The 18,079-nt window shown below is 35.0% G+C and overlaps 1 protein-coding gene across 8 annotated transcripts in view; it reads left to right on the top strand.

Annotated features, from left to right (window-relative positions):
* Positions 1 to 18,079, top strand: part of LRCH1 (leucine rich repeats and calponin homology domain containing 1) — a 139,326-nt gene that overhangs the window by 78,011 nt on the left and 43,236 nt on the right. For 5 of the 8 annotated variants that reach the window (XR_008468197.1, XR_008468208.1, XR_008468211.1 and 2 more), the window contains exons 7-14: positions 1,898 to 1,982; positions 5,793 to 5,898; positions 7,434 to 7,546; positions 11,196 to 11,263; positions 12,334 to 12,420; positions 15,160 to 15,249; positions 15,360 to 15,396; positions 16,067 to 16,180. Coding sequence is in view for 2 of the 8 variants with exons in the window: in XM_054212804.1 (XP_054068779.1) it covers positions 1,898 to 1,982; positions 5,793 to 5,898; positions 7,434 to 7,546; positions 11,196 to 11,263; positions 12,334 to 12,420; positions 15,160 to 15,249; positions 15,360 to 15,396; positions 16,067 to 16,180 (700 nt within the window). In the remaining 6 variants the exon portion in view is untranslated. The remainder of the gene's footprint in view (positions 1 to 1,897; positions 1,983 to 5,792; positions 5,899 to 7,433; positions 7,547 to 11,195; positions 11,264 to 12,333; positions 12,421 to 15,159; positions 15,250 to 15,359; positions 15,397 to 16,066; positions 16,181 to 18,079) is intronic. The other 3 variants (XR_008468199.1, XR_008468205.1, XR_008468209.1) reach the window with 3 other exon arrangements.

Raw genomic sequence — 18,079 nt, 5'->3', positions numbered from 1 at the left:
AGCTTCCAGAGTTTCTTTTGTTTAGACACTATTTACAGTGTACTCTTTTGAACAGAGGTTTGTTTTACTTTAATATATTTTATTCTACTGAAATCCCTGTAAGAGTTTAGAACAAAATATTTTTAATAATCAGTTCTGATTAAAGTTAGCAGCATGTTAGGAAATATCTTAGAAGTGAACCTTAATTTAAATCTAACCTCTTACTAGTAGATTACTGGAATATATTGAAAATAATTGATGTGGTAGTATCATTAACTGTTGGAACTGTCTTGTAAATCTATCAACACATAAAATAAGTTTCAATTTCTTGTGTTGTTTTGTGATTTACATGTTGTTATAAATTCATTGCATAGTTGTTTTAAGCTTTTTTTAATTCATCCAGCAAAGAGTACTGAGACCCTTTTAAATGAAATGTGATAATTGTTAGCAAAATGAAAGACAAAATCTTTAATGTCTTCCATCAAACTTCTAGGAAATGTCATCTTGTATGGTGGTTTAAGGATGGGAACTAGATACAAAGCAGCTCCTTTTTATGAGAATCTCCATAGCTAATTGGAAACCAGCTTTTAGCCAGCTCTTTCTTCGCTACCGTGGGACGTATAATATAACCAATCAGAGAAAGTACGATCATGCCTTATTTTTGGAGAGAAGTACTCCATAAATACAAAGTCTTCATGTAAATAAAAACAGACATGTTGCTGCTAGCCCCCTGGGAAAAAAAAAAAAGAACTGTTAGTCATCTAGATAAAGTTTCAAGCAAATTCCATTCCTCCATGTAGGTTTGGAGGCACCTTTGTGGATTTCTGTCAGATAAATGCCAAAGGTGGGAAGAATACAGTATAAAGAGTTTCCGTTTAGGAAACACCTGGTGGTTGGTTTTCTGTTTTGCCCTTTTAGTGTACAAGAAAATTGACAGGAATATCTGATGTCCTGTGTGACATTTTGCTCATACAGGAGCATACAGGGTAGGGTAAGGGGACAGTACAGAGTAGGTACCAGTTGCCAACTAAGAGCCTAATGCTCTATCAAATAATAATTACCAAATTTTCATTTTAGAGAATAATTTCACACTTCTAAAGAAAAAACATAACCTGGCTAGGATTTCCATATGCATTTTCTGCATGAAGTCCTTAGTGTTTACTGATAGGACATAATTTAATATTAGCATTAATCAGATGCCTTATTCATGTGAAGCCTGATAAAGTTATTTTTTAAATTGCTGTGTCAATCTGAATTCAGGATTACTGCTTTCAGGTTTGCAAATGATAGGATAATAAAGCATATTTAAAAAAAAAAGTTAGTCGACGAGTGTATTGCATCTAATAGCGTACTTTAAAGTGAGTAGAGGTCATACCAGGTAATGAAACCAGAAGAAAGAGCAGTTGCCATTATTATGGTCGTTTTCTTAATAAACCTAAATTTCAAAGTCTATTTTAGAGCACCAAAAGGAGGTTTCTGTGTTAATAATTACTTCAAGCCGCAGGGAAATATCAGTTCGTTTTTAATGCATCAATGGTTACAATTAAATCCGTTGACTCCGGTTTGAGTTCAACTAGTTTAGTTGCTGATCTCATGGCTAAATGACTTCAGTTGGACTCCTGTGCTACTTAGCTAGTAACTAAGTGTTTTAACCTAGTGCATAGGCAAAAGCAAGCTTTACAGCAGATTATTTCTGTTACTTTCGTTAATCATTAGACTAACCAGCCGTCCCACCTGATCTATTTTACTGTCAACAGATTTCAAATGTATTTTTAACCATACTATGCTATTTCGCCCTCTTCCATTAAGACTGAAATTTTGCTTTGATTTAAGTCCAGGACAGAATTCTAATGGTAAATGCTATGACAAATTTTATTGTTTGGGTTTTTAAGTTATTTTTATTTTTATTCACATGTAGCATTGATGACATCTACCCAAGTAAAAAGGACTCAGATTCAGGTGTTGGTAGTGATAATGGAGATAAACGTTTGTCAGCAACAGAGGTAAGTTGCCTGCATTTTGTGTCCTGCTCACTTTCCCTCTGCACCCGTATTTTGACTATATTTTGTGTAACAATGTGAATTAAGTAGCTCCTTGCTACTTAAAATAATTTTACTCTGATTCTTTAGTGCTTCTCTCCTCCTTTGAGGAAAAGAGATTCTGTTGCTTTTTAAACAAATGTATGAAGAACCAAGCTTAGGTACTGAATTTGTAGTTGCTAAAAAGCAAATTGAAAATGAGTCCACTTACACGCTGATTGGTCTTTTAAATACAAAAGCACTTAAGAAAACTGGCAATGCTTTCCAAGTATTTGGGCAAGTTTCTTGCTAGATGGAAATGAAGCAGAATTAATCATGAATTCTAGACAGACTTCTAATGGTTTACCTCTAGTTCTTAGAGCATGCGGTCCATTCAGAGCGGCTTACAAACTGTTTTGTCATTCTTACACTTCCTGAAGCTGAGTTAGCTTGTTAATGAAACTGTTATTCTGGAATTTCCTCTTTAGCTATAAATAACACCTTTAGAAAAATAGATCATCTTTCCTCTAATCAAAACATAGCAGTTGTAAAGCAAAAAATTATTTTAAAGACAACCAACAGAAAACCAATACATTTTTATTAGCACAAAGACTTTGTATATGAGAACTATGTACTCATTCCATCCCCACCTGACTACTGCTCTACTGTTACGGAGAAAATAGATGCTGAGATCAGTAATCCAAAATGTGTTTGATAGTAAATTCACCACTCACTTTTCCTTCTGAGGCAATCTTTAATACTTGTGTACTTTAATACATGAGAATTGTGCAAGAAATAGTAGCATGTTGCAAATACAGATTGATGGACATTGTTAATTTCAATCACAAATCTACATACCAAACATGAGATAAACATTAAATGTCCAGTCATAAAGTGATCATTAAAACACATTTTTTGGAGGGTTTTTATAAATACAACAGGTATATAAGGCAAGCTACAGTTTAGTCTGAAGGCTAGTGGCTCTTGAGTTTCATCTCTTTTACAGAAAACACTACAAAGTCGTTTTGCATTTGTGTAACCTGAAAATAGTAACTTAAATGCATCACTTGTTTGAATACTAATGCATTTTTTAGGAAGCTTGCTAATTAGCTTTGGATCCGTACACTTAGGAGGGAGTGCTTGACAAAATGAACATTTTACGTATTTGTCTGGCTTGTTGGTAGGGTCATTACAGGGTCAATTCTTCAGAGCTATAGTCATCTTGGGCATTTTAAGTGAAAGATATCTTGTAGTGTTGCTGTAAAACTTATCATGGCAACTTGAAGGCGTTTTCTGCTTTAAGGTAGTGCACTCACGTACCTCATCTTTTAGGAACAGTGTAGCATTTGCATTCATTTTCTACCTCCCTTTGACCTTTTTTTTTTTCCTTAGTTAAAATTCATTAGAACAGGGTACTTTTTAAGATCCAGGTGGTGTCCCTGCTTTGTTACCCATAAGAGAGACGCTTTAGAACCAGCAAGAATGTATATGAAGATTCTTTCAAAATGCACGATCTGAATTCAGTGTTGGAATAATATTAGGTATTTAAGATGAAAATTGGACTCCTCATCCTTTGTTTTTGTTTCTTGTATTTCTATTGTTGTCTTCTCTTGCTAGCTGAATAAAAATAAAACTGTGGACAAAGGAAGTGACATACAGTGTCTCACCTATGAAAGAGCAATACTTTTGTATTATTGCAAGCTACTTTGGATAGTTTCTGTTTTGTAGTACACTGGCAGGAAGCACCTGGAAAATCAGTTGCAGAATTCCGTAGGCCCTGAAAGAGACATAGCCTGTTAAAGGAATGATTTTCTGTTTCCAAATTGAATGACCTGTAGCTTTTTTTACACCAGTGCTCCAAAATATTTTTCTAAAAGCTGTATGTGTTACTCTGCTGAGAAAAAAATCTTGCCTGTTTTAGTAATCAGAACTTTGAATAATGCATATAATAACACTTTACTGTAATATTTTCAAATGATAGTTGTGAAATTAACAAATCATGAATCTTTGGTCTAGAATAACTAGATTTAGTGCTTAAATGTCACATGAGATACAGCCTGAAAGAAAGAGAAGGAACTTCACTGTAACCTTGGTTGTCTGAATGAATTTATACTGTGCATGTCTTTTTTTTTTTTTTTTTTAAAAGCTATTTGTTTATTCCTTCAGGTCTAAAAGAACTAGTTACTTTTGTGCTTAGAATACTTGGAGTGTGATTAGTTTATTTTCCATTTGAGATACTGATTTGTTTTATTTGAAAATATTTTCTTTTAAATTTAAAACTTATTTTTAAAGTTGACAAATAGGAACAGTACTGCAATGTTAGTTCACTTCATTGTAAAGCTTCATCTTTTTGATAAGGCTTTTTCAACTCCTTGAACATCCTTTGAATTTTTTCTCTTTAAGTAGAAGAATGCAGCCAGTGAATTCAGAGTTAATAACATGCAGTTTATTCATAAAGAAGAGTTATGTTGGTCCACATTTACAAAATGTGTTCAGGCCAGGGTATTCTTGGCAAATAGGAATAACCACATGTATCTTTGATACAGTATTTTAAGAGGAAAGTGGTTTGCTCCATCCCTTATCAAAAGTCTTAGCTTCAGGATTTAAAAAAAATGTTTCCTACATGGAATATGAACATATAAAGGTACTAGGAATGGCATAATTCTTGTAGAAGCTAGCAATGGTGCAACTGAATAACTGGTTGTATGTAACAATCTGTCCTTCCATTGCAGATCTTGTGTTACAATGGGCTGAACTGATAAACGGGGAAATACCATTTCCTTAAAATATATATATTCTTAAAAGATATGTAACAAACTACTATACGTGTATTATAGCAGTTTTAATTACAGAATACATGTATGGAATGTATGTGCACGGGGTAGTGAGTTAGCGAAACAAAGCACCTAAAGGATAAGTAATGCCAGTGGGTTTGTTGGGAAATACACTCGCAAAGCTCTGAGAGGCTACTGTAATGGTAAGCTCTCTATCTTAAGAGAGCAAGAATAAAAACTTGGCCTTTTCTGCACACTGTGTTTTTTGCTGTGGTTCACCTCAGGAGAGAATGTGAGCAGGTCCCACTGTGAGCAGGTCACTGCTGGTCCTGGGGGAATAGCGGAGCGGTAGTGGCATGGGACAGAAATGAAGGCTAGTGTGTCAGCGCTTCGTTGTGTAGCCGCTATCTGTAAAGTCATAGACAGGATAAGCTTGTAGATAAAAGCGATATGTTTTGGTATACTAACTAATATAGCTGAAAAAAATGAATAAGCTTTTAAGTCCATGAAGAAAAACTAGTATACTTGATATGCTTTTTTTTTTCAGCTCTACGGGTTAATCTAATAAAAGATACTGCCTCAGCCTACAAAGTTCATCTTGCTTGCTTTAGGCACTAAACTAACAAGCTGCATGGTAGTGCGGGGGAGAAGTGTCTTGGAGGGAGAGAAGAAAGAACTGTGATATCAGGCTCAGCTTTTCTGCAAGCTTTGGTGGCTACAAGGAGCCTCTATTTTCAGTTGTCCCGGGAAAGCGCAGTGCAACGGTGTCACTGGAAGGAGAGGACTAGTGCAGTGAGGACGATAGGAAAAGAGGACAGATGAATTGTGCTGCTTGGAAAGCCTGCTGTGAGGATGCATTCAGCATGACTACAGCTTCCTACAACAAGATTTAGTCATTCTAGATGCTCTGCTATCCTCTCCCTTACTAGTTTCCCAGTCTCTAGTGACCATGCTTCTTAATAGTACATTTTTATCAGTCTTAGTTTAAGCTGAAACCAGTGGTTCTCTTATTTCTTCTTAGCCATCTGATGAAGATACTGTCAGCTTTAATGTTCCAATGTCGGACATCGTGGAAGAAGACCAGGTTATAAAGGAAGACTCAGGTCACCACGCTAATTCAAGAAAAGGTTGGAATGTAGAAAAAGTGGAAGTTAAATGCAAGGATATTCTGTTGATAATTCTCTGTATAAGACTGTAAATTCTGTTTGCAAAAGTCATGGCCCAACAAGCATCAATCTTTCAAGAGTCTACAAACATCATCTTTAAATTAGATACATTTTATTTACTGCTGATTTTCCTTGGAATTTTCAGTGTTTAATTTTGCACTGGATAAATGCCTTATTAAATTGATTTTTCTTGCTTATACTGTAGTTGAACAATAGGTATTTTCACTACCCTGTGCATTTTAATTTTTTGTAATAAATGCCTGCCTACGTACCCAAAAGGCTTTGAGCATACATATGCAGTCATGTAATAAAGAAAAAAAAAAAGCGTGCTATTTAGATCATTTTTAATTATACTGAATTGAGGTCCTTATAGTAATTTTCTGTAGCAATTCCAACAACCTTCTTCCATCCTGTCTCAAGAGTTAATAAATTCTGGTTCTGACTGGGGAAGAAAAGTGAGACTTGGTTTAAACCGTGCTTCCCAACCAGTAATATCAATGTGTAATAACTTTTATCAAATGCTAACTCAGATTCTGAGTTAGTAATGTACAAAGCAGAGTCCATTTCTGTAGTTGCACTTAATGCGTATATAAAGCTTTGTTAATCAAAGTTAGAATTACCTCTGGAAAGAAGTAAGCCTCTTCAGATTTTGCGAGATGGTGTAATTTTATTTAAATTTTATTAAAGTAACTTGTATGTTTTTAAATTATATCTACATACTGATAAACAGTGTGTCTCCAAGGTCTGCACATACTAATGATAAGTGGCAGGATGGAGTCAGTGAGTTGCATATGGAAGCCACATAAATAGGAGATCAGCCTTTCCCCAGTGTTACATACTAGATTAAATGAACTTCAGTTGAGATACTCATCAGAATTTAGTAGAATACGAAGTGAGATAGTAAGAACATTACATCCTATAGTGTTTATTAGTACACTGGAGCAGGTATGTTATAGGATCAGACCGCTTTAAACAGAGGAGAAAATTATTACTGCCTCATACCCCTGGAAGTATTATATGTAAGCAGGGGACTGACATAGGCTCTGAAGGCTCTGAATCATTTTATTTTTGTAAATTCTGCTAAGAGTTTGAGTGTTTGTTACAGCATAGAAACTCTGAAGTTGCATTAAACTGCAAGTCACTGACTGAGACACCTGAGTGTCTTAAATACTCTGCAGCTGTCTAGCTGTATTCTTGTACCAGTACTGGCAAGACATACTTGCTGTAGTTCAAAACTGACTCCATCAATGTCTGCTGTGATGCTTCTGATCTACAGCTGTATGAGCCCAGGTTATTGGTTTATTAGATCTTTGAAATGCATTGGCATAATTCATTAAAATGCAAAAGTCTTAACTTATTTGGAAGTTTTTAATATGCTTCAAATTTAAACTTGGTTTGCTTTTGAGCTCTATAATTTAATGCACTTAAATTATGTTGCGTAACAAATGTTGAGCTGAATCAGAAATCATTCTTCAATCTCTTTTTGTCGTTATTAGTGGAATTCCATCAGGGATCTTCTCACTTGATTGTCAATGATAAGTCAAGAGAAACAGGAAACCAGTTTGATGAATCGGATACTCTTACTACTGAATTTATGAGTTACATTAAGGTAAGCTTGTGACAGTTTTCAATGGGGGGAAATATCTTCACTACTTTTATAAGTGTAGAGCAAAAAGGAATGACAAACTGTAGACGTCTTAGTGAATGAGAGACTGCAATTGATATTCATTGTCATAAAACATACAGAATGCAAAATTAAGCAGGTAGGTTTAAAGTGATTATAATTAATGCAGGAGGTCAGTTTATCCATAACTCACTCTCTAGTATACGTGAGGGTTATCCTTTAGCTATGTTTAACGCTTTAAGAAAAAGTGGCAAGTATGTTCTGTCTGATTTGCTTTATATTTTGAATTGAGCAATTTTTGCATTTGTTACATTAGTAAAATGCAAGAAGACTTTCAGTGTTAGCTGTGGTGGCTAAAGTTATGAAATAATGTTACGGTAGTAAAATATATATTCTTAAATATTTTAAAATTATAGTAGAAATTGAGAGATCTATAAAGACAAATTATATCAAATCTAAAATAAAATCTGTTATTCTAGGAATCTACTTCTTACGAAATTTGGCATCTTCCTTTCTTGATACATTTTGGGAGTATACTCTGACCCCGTTATGAACATTTTAGGTGCTATAGATGCTAGGAAAGTGCATTTGAATAATTGTGTGTATCTTTGCGCATATAACAAAATGTGTGTGTGTGTTTATAATAAAGGATGTAAGAAAACACAGGTTATCCACAAGAAACTTTGAGATTATACCCATCAGTCTCTTTTGTATGTGAGGGTGCCACTGTAGTTTCCTCAAGATGTTCATTACTGAACAGTGGTGCTCTGCATTGCTAGTTACACGTCATAGGTAGTTGCTTAATCCTTTTGAAAGTATTACTCTTGTCTTTCTGTCATGGTTAATGAGTACTTGCTTATCAGTCATGTGGCATCTCACTGGCATATGGCTTGTTGTCGGGGAACTACCAAACGTGTTTTCTTTTTGAACTGTTTTTCATAATGAATGACCTCTTAGAAATTGTTCAGTTGTGCCTTTTTGTCTGTTTTAAGCTGTATTTTCACAATTCGTATTGTGATTTACTCATTTTTTTCCATTTGTGGCATTAGGTTTAGTGGAATATGTCTGGACATATGCGTCTTGAGAAAGCTGCAAGAGAATCCATAGAAATGTATTATGAATCATTAGTGGTTGGTGTTGTGTGGCAACTCATGAAATTCACTTGCTGTATTATATAGCAAGAACTGCCTGATGAATTTATAAATTATATGTAGTTAGGTAGACTGAGGGGGTTTTGAAAGATTCTAGGGAAATTTTGAGCAAGTGGGTATTTTTCTGTGAAAATTTATTTGCTGGATACTTTTGCTAGATCCTTTGTAATGGAAAGATATTTGAGAAATAGTAGGGGTTTGTAGTGTTTCTGTGGATGTGATCTCTCTTCTTAATTTACAGGCCAGAAGGGATTATCTAGTACGCATATTTTTAGACTAATTTTTTTCTTCTGTGGAAAGTCTTAAGGGGTTCAAAGAGGCAATGTTTCACTTCCATCTTCCATCCCTTATAGGATGTTCTGGGAAATAATAGTGGAAAGAGAAAGGATGTGGCCTTTCAGCTTCTTGTAAACAGAGTGCTGGTTCTGTGAAACATCTCTTTATTTGAGCAACCTTTTTTGTTTTTTCGGGTAACAAAACTCTTGCAGATCTTCTGCAGCTAGCTGCAGAATCTGAAGTGGCAGCTACAGCGGACTAGCATTTAAAAACAAAGTGTTGGGGGGGGAAAACCCCAACCAACCAACTTTATCTTATATTGGCTTGTTCTTTTGCGACTTTTATACTAAAAAAAGATTGAGGGATTATTTTTTTCTTTTTTAGATAGTTAAAAAGTTAGTAGAAGTAGTGGGTTTAGGTAATTAAAATGTTAAATGATCACAGGTTTCCTGCATACAGATTTCCAGAATGTGCACACATTTGAGGTGAATGGACTAGATAGAACAGCATAGAATACTTTCGTCTTCTCCTGACAAACGGGTAAACGCATCTGAAGCTGACTGTACATTATATTATATATATATATAGTTTGTATTTCCTTTCCTTATTCTTTTCACTTCATCATCTTGATTTTCAGTAGTGTACCACTTGAAGACTGTTCCATTGGGAATGTCCTCTATCATAATGAGATAGTATTATCTGAAATAATGTGTTGCAGACAGTGCTTCGGTAAAATGCAGGTTACTTTACCAATATTCTTAAATTGAAATTCAATAGAGTGAGCCATTTCATTTCTTTTTAATTTTGATATCTTCTTAACACCATGATTTTTGAGATTGGCAGGTTGGTGACTTGGACAGGTAGTACATGCATTTTATTCTGAGGATTTTGAACTCAGGGCAGTTTTCTTCTTGCGTGGATTTCTGAGTCTGTGTTCTTTGGTTTATGTTTAGCCATGTACTAGAATGCTTTTGGGACAGTGGGGGCCTTCTAAAGTTGAGATACTGGTTAACCAAACAATACGTAAAATCAGTACAACTTGCAGTGCAAAAGAGGAGATTAGGCTTGGAGGATTTTGTAGTTTTTCAAATTTTAGTCCTAATTTATATGGCTTTATTTACCTTATCTTTATAATTATGCCCAGAGACTGAGGATCACCTTCTAGAATAAGTACTGCATTTTTTTCATCTTATGATATGTGTCCTTTTTACGGGAAAAATCACGTACTTCATTCCTGTGAGGAGAAGAAAAAGAAAAAACAATGGCTTTATTTATTCTACTGGGGAATAGGCCATCTTTGGGGAATGTTAGAGAAGCTGGTATACTCTTCAGTGACACATCTGGCAGAGTTGGATAGCATTTATTGGTACAGGGTGATGCGACTGATGTGCCAAACATGACACAAAAGAGGGTAAGCCTCTCTGTTTTCTGTTGTTCATTCTCTGCTAGTACGAATGCGCATCCATTCAGAAAGCTTCTGTCTTTACTGGCAGCTGAACTACTTCGGTGTTCCTGCCCATCTGAGATGAAAGAAAAAAGAAACTTGCAAAGCACCAAATAGAAGCATAAAAGAAAGTCATATTTTCTATGAAGCAGCGCTTCATAGTTATAGGTAGGACAGTGGGGGCTCTAATTTGTGCCTACACTGAACCCAAAACAACTGGCTGACTGATATGCATTGTTTCATGCAGGTTTTGTTCTGATTTGTTTTTAAAAAAAAATGCATTCGTGACTGTTAAAACTGTCAAGTAAGAATCCTGTTAATAATCATGGATGAAGTGCGTAATTGCTACTGTTTGCATATTTGGAGTTTCCTTGCTCTGTAAACAAATCTAGCTGCAGAAGGAGAGCAAGTAAGAGGAGAGTTAGGATTGTGCTTAATGGAAGCATTGTTTGCATACACCAGAAAGGCACAAATGAAATCTGGGACATAGAGTGAAGAATTCTCATGCTGCTTGACTTTCTTTCTACAGTTAAAGGAGGGTAAGGGCTGTTGACCTCAATAAAATCTGCATAGTGAGTAGAAGATCTTGTAATCGGTATCTTAAAAGGGGGTAGAGTGAGCAGTGGAGCAGCGGGGTTGGATTGCTTCAACTAGCCACCTTAAACTGTTGTATAAATTAGGTCAGGGCTGAGTCTAAAAGCAAAATTTATCTGCCTACTTAATTGCAAAGTTCAGTTCTCAATATCGCTTTGTCTGCTTACAGAGCAGAGCAGCTGAGTGTGATGAATTATTGAGAATAGAAGAGGACACACAATGGCAAACAGACGAAATGTAAGTATTTTTAATGTATCTATTAGTAATTAGCTGTCTCATTTCATTAGATTGACCAGAACTGGCATTTCCTTATCAGTTAATCATTTTGTAGACTTGGAGGCATGACAGAAGCACAGCCTTGCATTTTGTGTGTGCTCAATGTTTTACACATTCTTGCCGAATAGAGTGAATGTTATATGACAACTAATTTGTATGCACCAATAATGCTGCAGTATTTTTACCTATGTAGAATGCAAGCTTTTTAACCAGGTATTTTGATATTTAGTCTGTTAATGGCACTGTTAAAAAAAAGATTTTATCAAAACTTATAAGATCTAAATTTAATGTACATTTAAAAAAAAGTAATTTAATTGGAAAAAATCCCTCAGTCTTTTTTCTTCTTTTATCATAATTTTAACCCTAAAGCAATCATTAATTCATAGACATCAATTCAAGAACAGAGCAAGTGAACATCAATTGCTGAGGAGAGTGCATAAGAAGAGGGTCTTTAGCATGACAGTGAAGTTGTCACTAAGTAGAACAGTGGAGTCCTATATGATTTAAAACCAAAAACTGAAGGAAGGGAAGAATAAGTACTTTCTGAAAGAGCCTTATTGGCAGAACTATCAGGTGTTTGTGTGTCTAAACCCCAAAAAGAATTACTGATCTTGAAAAGCAAAAGAAAGCATGCTGGTCCATTAAAAGAGTCATTGTATTTAGAACTTATGTTAAAACAATACATGTGGTGAGGGCAGTTGATAAGAGTCAAATATTGGTAAAAAACTTTTCAATTTTAGAAGTCAGTCTGTTTAATTGAATGCTAAAAGTTTTAGTTCATTGCATTTGTTTGTGTATGTATTGGGTCGGGGGCTTTGTTAAAGACAAGGTGCTGGAGAATTTTTTCAAAAGAAACTCTTTCCATAAATTCAGGACATACTGTGCACATACTGTGTGTACAGAGGCTGTTTTTTCTCCTCTGTAGAGTTTGCATGCCAGTTGGAAGATACAGCTCACAAACTAAAATTCAGACTACCCTTGATAATTGCTGTTGTACCTCTTTTTTAGAATGCTTTTGTTTTCTGTTATAGAATAAATTTATCAGAAGAACAAACTATTGATATAGCAATGATAGAACAACTAAGAGAAGCAGTAGATTTATTACAAGATCCCAACAGGTACGCTTACAATAGCTGCTGTGTTCATGTAATGTATTTACAATTTTTGTGAATGACTTTAGAGTTCTTTTTGAACTGATAATTGAAAGTTCTCTGGAGTTATGAAGTGCTTTTTTAGCATATCAATGTTTTTCAGGGGACACTTAGACAATTAAGCAGGAAATGTGCTCTGAGTATCTAGACAAGATTACCATTAAATTAAGAAGGATTTCAGGTATAAAAGAAACCTAAATTTAGAGGTGGAGACACATCTTAACCATTCATCTCGTGTACACTACTGTGATTTTCTGAAGTTTTGTCTAGGATAGTTACATTTCTTCTAGGGGACTATAAACTCTCCTCTACTTAATCATGCTTGGTGTATTTTATGGAGATTGGAGAAGGTTTTCTGGCCCAGCTTCATCCTACCTCAATGGAGCATATAAAGGAGGTGCCTGAATTAGTGGTGAAGTTTCTGTAGCTTTCCTCTGAAATCAAAAGGGGAAAGAGGAAGAGGCAGCTAGAGAAAGTTATTTAGATTTTCCCTGACTACAAGAAGGCAAGGTTTTATAATTTAGGTGCTTATTTCAAGTGGCTAAAGTCAGGTGGAATGACTCTGGATCTGTGAATAAATAAAGGAATAAGTATTTAAAAGAAAATAAACACTTGTCCTACTGAAAAGAGCGATGTGGGTAGTTCTGTCCAGATGCTTGCTATTGCTTTTCTTCAAAATTTGATTAAGTTCACTTCAAAACAAGGTAACTCATTTTTCTTCACTACTTCTATTCTATGAGGTAGCTGGTTTAGAGCTTTATTTGTCTGAAGACTAGAAACCTCCTTGTCGCTTCCAGCCTAAAGTATCCTTGTTTCTCCTTCTTCCCTTGGCTGTTTGTTCTTGTGACTACACTGTTCTTTAGTTTAAATGCCTACTTTGATACCATTTTTTCACCTAGCAGACCTTCCTACTTTTTACGACAGAAATGCACTCCTGTTAGTATTTCTAGTGACAATCATCTGGATTATTTTGAATCATATAGGGAATACTTGAATTCTGGAATAATATACTAAATACTTGAATCACAAGTATTTTTGCTTCATAAAAAGTCATACAAATTAGGAAAGCTTTTTAGTTCCTGTGGTTTGTGTGTGATAGTATACCATTGCTCCTGCACCTCGTATGGGGCTTATTACTTTGTCATTTTGTGTTTTGTCAAATATTGCCCGAATAATTCCTACATACTTAGCTTTTCTTGTTAAATTAAAAATGACAAGAAAATACGGAAAATGAATCTGTTTCTCTATGCATATTCAGATGTGCTTTCGTTAGTAACACTATAGGAAATTTGAAATGGGGCTTTTAAAAATAGTTAATGGTGTCATGCATGTCTGTATTTTTCTTCTAGTTTTTTACATAGTGGGTTTAGGCTTTTCTGTGGCTGCTCTTTCTTTTTCTAACCTTAAACTATGAGTATTTCTTTTTAATTTACTGAGCGATATATAGGTGTTTCAATATATGTCTCCTGTATGTGAACGTCCAGGCTTACCCAGCAAGATACACCGGGGTACTTAATATTTGCCAAATGATGCTGCAGACTTTCAATCCTCTGGGCCATGCGTTCCTCATAATTTCTTTTATAATTACTGGATTACATGGTAGTTTTGTTATATACTTGCATTACATAAAGCAGTGTGAGAAAATTTTGGTTTTCATACTGAATAGTTTTTGTGTCTTTATCCAGATCCACAAAGGAATTTAAATGCTTCCATTACTCCTTAGTTTAAGATGCACAAAAGCTTCCACGTACTTTTAATGTAAACCTAGAGCATGTCAAAAATTATAACTTTCCCCAAAGATGTTTCCTTTGTGCATCAGTATAACTCTAATCACCTAGTCAGGGTAACCTAGTTGAAATAACTAGCTCTAGCCAGAATTATCCTTATCTCACGCTGAAGGCAGTTTAGGAGTTAGAATGGGAAATCCCTGTAGGGGCTGAAACAGTAGGTGATGCTGACGTGCCGAACGTGCACTGACTAGAGTTCAGTGTGTAGAGCACAGCAATTGGAGCTATTTTCGCTCATGGATATGACTATTAAACTTGTAAAACACCTGTCCAGTTATTGTTGTCCTCGTGTTCTGCAGAGTTTCAAACCTGCAGAAGCAGCATTTCAGTTCTGGAAAGGAAAAAGATTTCAGACTCAACCTTTTTCAGTATTTCCAGATGTTTGCTTCAGATTCTTATATTCACTGCTTTCTGTCGGATCGTCGTCTGTTGTGAATTTATTGTTGTGCTGCTTTATTTTCATACGCTGTAAATTAAATTTTAATATCTAATCGGGACTGTGGCTTCTATTTGAACACAGGGCGCTAGAGGTTGGATATAGAAATCTACCATCTTCTAGATAATGGCATGGTTTTTGATAGTAAACGGGTCCTTTTGTTTTGATACAAGCCATTGCTCAGAGTGACGTTTTGCAGATGAAAGCATTAACATTAATTCATGATTAATAATGATTAATCTGGTGATCAATAATGAATAAAAATATTTAATAATAAACAAAACAATAAAATAAATAGAATAATGATTGAACTGGTGACAGTGAAGCATCAGGAGGCATTTCAAAAAGTTGAGAGAACACTGAGCAGGTTAAAACCATGACTCCAGAGGTATTTCGTATATCCATTTATTTGAAATTAAATACTGAACAGAACGGTTACCAAAGCTATACCCCAGTGCAATGTTTTTATTTCAAACCTTGCAGATTAAGCATGGATATTTCAGAGAGCAGTGCTGTGAATCTGTATCCCATGGAACCAGCAAGAGCTTTAGAATTTCAGGAGTCTACAGTAAAGTGTGTTTATCTACCTTTTTTAGATAAAAATAATGCATTTGCTAGATTAACCATATTCAAGTTTCTACACAATGAATTACATATTTGCATTTGTTTATCTTTATACATAGTGGTCAAATGCAGATGGAGATGTCTTCCCTTGGTCAGGTACGTTTATGAGTGTATTATGACAAAATATTTGGGGGGGGAAGACAGGAAATGGGCCAACAACTTCATCAACTATTAATCTACCAAGTAGGGAAGGAAAAAATTTAGTAGGATGGAGGACAAAACTAGTTCTTCTTTAACATTTTTATGGAATTGCTTTTATTTTTTTGCATGTGTATACTTAAAATTTTTCTGAGTTTTTCAGTTAGTTTTTCATCTTAGGTTCCCCCACCCCCCCACCCCCCATGTGCAGCTTTGATGTATGGCAGTTCACAGCTCAGCTGTACATACTTGTCTACCATCCCACCCCCCCTATCTGCCTGTTCTGGTATAGGAAGACAGTACATTCACTAAGGATAACCCTAAAAATACTTTAACTAAAAATTAGTGTTTTGCCAGAGCACTGTCACCATAGTTACAGACAGTATATAAAGTGTGATTTGGAGTTGTACGGTGTGATATGTGCTGCTTGTTATTTGATCTGTAGCCTGACTGGTGAACCCGTGTTCTTTATGACGTACTTTGGTTAGATTTAAATGATCTACCTTTTAGCACTGGAACTGCAAGGATGCGGTATCTGTAATAAATACTTCTGATGTAATTTTATGCAAAAAAAAGATACAGTTCTATTTCCAGTGATAGGCGGTCTAAAGAATTTTTAATCTTACAGAGAGAAAATGCTGAAGAGGAACTAGAATTTCAGAGGAGGAGGGAATTGATTATGGAGAAAGCAAAGCCTGAAGTGAGAACATGTGAACAGGGTGAAAAATGGTCATTGAGTCAGGTATGGAGGTGTCTGGATGCAATAAATGCGGAAACATTTGGAATGGATTGTTGCATTCTGTCACTTTCTGTGTAGAGATAATAGTGGGTTTAGGCCTGGTTTTGTTTTGTTTGGTTTTGGTGGGGTTTTTTTTTGCCTTAGCATGAATCTGAAGATTTGGCTGTGAATGGGAAGTTGATTAAGACCTTAAAAAAAAAAAAAGGATGTAATTAAATTAATAGAAGCCTTTTCTTCCAATAAACACTGTAGTAGTTGCAGTGGTTGCTTTTCCCTGGAAAAAGTAAGTCACTTGAAGTTAGATCTTCAATAAAATGAAACACCTGATTCCTCTTCCCTGTCACCCCAAATACTCTTGTAGCTACTAAGTTTTTATTAACAGCAGTATTTTTAATTTGTTTATATTACAAACAGACTGTTTAACATTACAAACAGATTGAGGTAATTGTTTTAAAGTTTCAGAAGTATTTTAAGTTTTGTGTACATTGCAATGATCCAGAAATGAAAAACTATGGAAAAAATTAATTTAAATATTTGGTGCACACGTTACTACTTCAGAACTTGTTTGTGTAGGGATTTTTGTGACTGCTTTTGCAAGAAGATTCTGCGAACAAAATTACATAATGTTCTGTATATATTGGTATATATACAAAAATATATATATATTCTAAAATATTACATATTACATATTTTTATATATTACATGATATACAAAAGTATATATTTTAAAATATTTTTATATAATATATAAAAATATAGATTATGTATATGAGATATATTATATGTTACGGTCTGTCTTATCCAGACATAGATTGAATCTGGTTTATCTTGATGCTCTTCACATACTCCTGTATAATCATCATTAACGTCAAATATTCCTATGATATCCTTGTGATTTTGTTGGTCTTAAATTTGTCTTTTTTTCTTCAAAATATCTCATTTAAAAAAAAAAAAAAGAGTTGGTTCATCTCTCTTGTTATATGGTTGTATGTTGGGGTTACCACGCTTTATTTGGAACAGTTCTTACTATGTTGCTGAGATGAACAGATAAGGTTAATTCAGTGTCAAAATGTCTGTGGTCTCTGTATAACAAGGATGCTGCTGATTCACTTTTAAGAACCTTTTAAAAAGAAGAAATAAATCTTCCTAAGCACTTGTAGGGGGCCTGACCTGGACTGTGTTATGCAGCTGAAAGCACTAGACATGTTCCATGAAATGGAAACACATTTTTCAGAAGCAAGTATTTAATCGTGCTGCATTCTGTGTAGTACACTAAGGGCTTATGTTACTACCTGTGTTACTAAATTAATTCAATTTAGCATAAATTCAGAATTCTGACTAGTGACCTGCATGCTGTGAGAAAGATTAGACCTGCAACGTAGGCATAACTAGCGGGCCTGTCGCAAGCACGTAGTCCCTGAGCACAGGAGTGCCCAAGCGTGCGAGTCACGGGGAGAACTGGCTGGGACCAGATGAGTAAGATTTCTTTGTGTTTATTCTAGCTAATACAGTGGTTGCGGTAATATTCTGAAAGATGTCTACAGTTGAAGAATTTTTTTTTTTAGGCTTCGAAAGTAGCCACGAAAGATCATGAAGATCGGTGTGTGATGTTCTTTCCCATCTTGCTAACTTTTGGAAAGCTCTGTGACTGTTGGGACCAAGTGTTCCAACTTCTGTCTTTTTTTTTTTCTCCCGTTTTTTATTTATTAAAAAAAAAAAAAAGAATTGGCCCTACGGAAATGATTTTTGAATTGAATTATAATGTGGTTTTAGTTATGCCAGCTGTGTCTCTGCTGACTGAGTTGTTACTGATGCAGAATTATTGGTTGCATTTCATATTTATTAACATGGCTTACATGTTTCCAATTTAACTATTGCAGAAGTGATAACAAAAGGTATGTT

The sequence above is a fragment of the Rissa tridactyla genome, chromosome 1 (assembly GCF_028500815.1).
Source record: "Rissa tridactyla isolate bRisTri1 chromosome 1, bRisTri1.patW.cur.20221130, whole genome shotgun sequence".
In the NCBI taxonomy this organism is placed as follows: domain Eukaryota; kingdom Metazoa; phylum Chordata; class Aves; order Charadriiformes; family Laridae; genus Rissa; species Rissa tridactyla.
The sequence above is the reverse complement of the archived record's forward strand: the minus strand, read 5'-3'. Positions and strand labels throughout refer to the sequence as shown.